General features: G+C 31.3%; 1 protein-coding gene across 1 annotated transcript; it reads right to left on the minus strand.

Annotated features, from left to right (window-relative positions):
* Positions 1-310: 310 nt before the first annotated feature.
* PmUG01_03016200 (V-type proton ATPase subunit B, putative) lies at positions 311-2,078 on the minus strand (the record flags this gene model as incomplete). The annotated part of the gene is made up of 2 exons (XM_029008789.1): positions 311-1,686; positions 1,970-2,078. 2 exons carry the CDS (start codon positions 2,076-2,078, stop codon positions 311-313), a joined length of 1,485 nt encoding a protein of 494 aa, XP_028859381.1.
* Positions 2,079-2,394: the final 316 nt, after the last annotated feature.

Raw genomic sequence — 2,394 nt, forward strand, 5'->3', positions numbered from 1 at the left:
TTCATGTACGGAATATTTACTTATTTCCCAAAGTACACGCAATACCGTAATGATGTAGTACTATAGTATTGTAATACCGTAATATTGTAATATGGTAGGTATATACTATATATTGTTCAATTCAATTTTTACCTACACAACATACCCCACCAGGCACAGAACGTTTCATATGGTTCATCAACTCTAACGCCTAAAGGGATATGAGACTATACATATTTCTTCCCATTTCCTTTCATTTCTTCTCGTTTCTTCTCGTTTCTTCCCATTTCATTCCCTTTGGTGGTCTTACATTCCCCACAGCTTACTCCCCTCAATTCGCGTGATGACGTGGGTAATATTTCGACAAAATATCGGACTTAATTTTTTTCAACATATCTTCTGGGAATATTCTTAATAATTCCCAAGCAATATCTAAAGACTGAAAAATATCTCTACACTCATATGTATTTTGTGTAATAAATCTTTTTTCAAATTTATCTAAAAATTCCAGGTATAATATATCATCATTTGATAGTGCTTCTTCACCAATAACCGCTTTCATTGCTTTAACATCTTGAGCTATCGCGTAATTACTATATAACTGGTCAGACACATAAGGATGATCTATTCTTGTCATGTTCTGACCAATACCACTTTTCATTAGTCGCGATAAAGATGGTAATACATTAATAGGTGGATAAATTTGCCTATTATATAAATTTCTATCAACAAATATTTGTCCTTCTGTTATGTACCCTGTTAAATCTGGTATGGGATGTGTAATATCATCATTTGGCATTGTAAGAATAGGAAATTGGGTTATACTACCATTTCTTCCTTCTACTCTACCTGCTCGTTCGTAAATTGTTGATAAATCACTATACATATAACCTGGATATCCTCTTCTACCTGGTACTTCCTCCCTTGCAGATGAAACTTCTCTTAACGCATCAGCATATGATGACATATCTGTTAAAATTACAAAAACATGCATTTCTTTTTCAAAAGCTAAATATTCAGCTGTTGTTAATGCTATTCTTGGAGTTAAAATTCTTTCTATAGTTGGGTCATTTGCTAAATTTAAAAATAAACATACTCTTTCCATTTTTCCATTTTCTTCAAAATCTTGCCTAAAATATCTTGCAGTTTCCATATTAACACCCATTGCACCAAAAACTACAGCAAAATTATCATCCGAATGATCTAATACATCTTTTCCTTGGACTAATGATGCCTGTCTACATATTTGTGCTCCTATTTCATTATGTGGTAAACCAGCTGCACTAAATAAGGGGATTTTCTGACCCCTTACTATACTGTTCATAACATCAATTGTTGAAATCCCTGTTTGAATCATTTCTTTTGGATACACTCGACATTGAGGATTAATTGGATTTCCATTAATATCTAAATAATCATCAGCTAATATATTTGGACCTTTATCAATTGGTTTACCACTACCATTAAAAACTCTTCCAAGCATTTCATCACTCATTGGCATTTTTAATATATCACCACTTACTTCCACATAGCTATTTTTATTATCTATACCACTTGTTCCTTCAAAAACTTGAATAACTGCTTTTTTTCCACATACTTCTAGTATTTGCCCCTGCCTTTCTGTGTTATCACTCAAATGTATCGTTACAATTTCAGAATATTTTGGAAATTTTACATCTTCTATAATTACTAAAGGACCCTGCACACCTGCACATTATAGGAAGCGGGAGGGGAGAAAAAAAAAAAAAAATTATGAACAATTAATGTAAATATATAAAAAAATATTTTACACACACGTAAAAATGTTCGCTTTTTCGTTTTTAAATGGGTATATACAATGTATTAACACAAGGAATGAAATCTTAAAGCGGAAAAAATGCAGGAGTTACACTAAGATGCACTACAAACTTGAAAATATGCATATATATAAACATACATACATATATACACACGCGAATTTGTATACAAATACATACGCGTTCAGGTGTACCTGAAATGGTTTTGTACTCAAGCCTTGGGCATACTCTGTAGTCCCTCACAGCGGCAAGCGCGTTTACACGCGATGCCTCTACTTTGGTATTTATGGTACCTTTGCTCATATTTTTTATTTCAAAATTAAAATAACTATGACATATACGTATGTATATATATATATGGGTACATGTATAAGTGTAAATAGGTGAGCGGGTAAGTATATGTATATGTATATATATATGTATATGTAAATAAAATTACCCTCATAACTTGCAATAACACACAACTAAAGTATCAGATGCATAAAATTATAACATACGTATACATATATATATGTATACATATGTATATATATATATGTTTATGCTTACTTATGTATGTATTACTGTGAGCTGTAAAGTTATAGCTATTATATATATATATATATATTCATTTATTTTC

This window comes from Plasmodium malariae (assembly GCF_900090045.1).
Source record: "Plasmodium malariae genome assembly, chromosome: 3".
Lineage (NCBI taxonomy): Eukaryota > Apicomplexa > Aconoidasida > Haemosporida > Plasmodiidae > Plasmodium > Plasmodium malariae.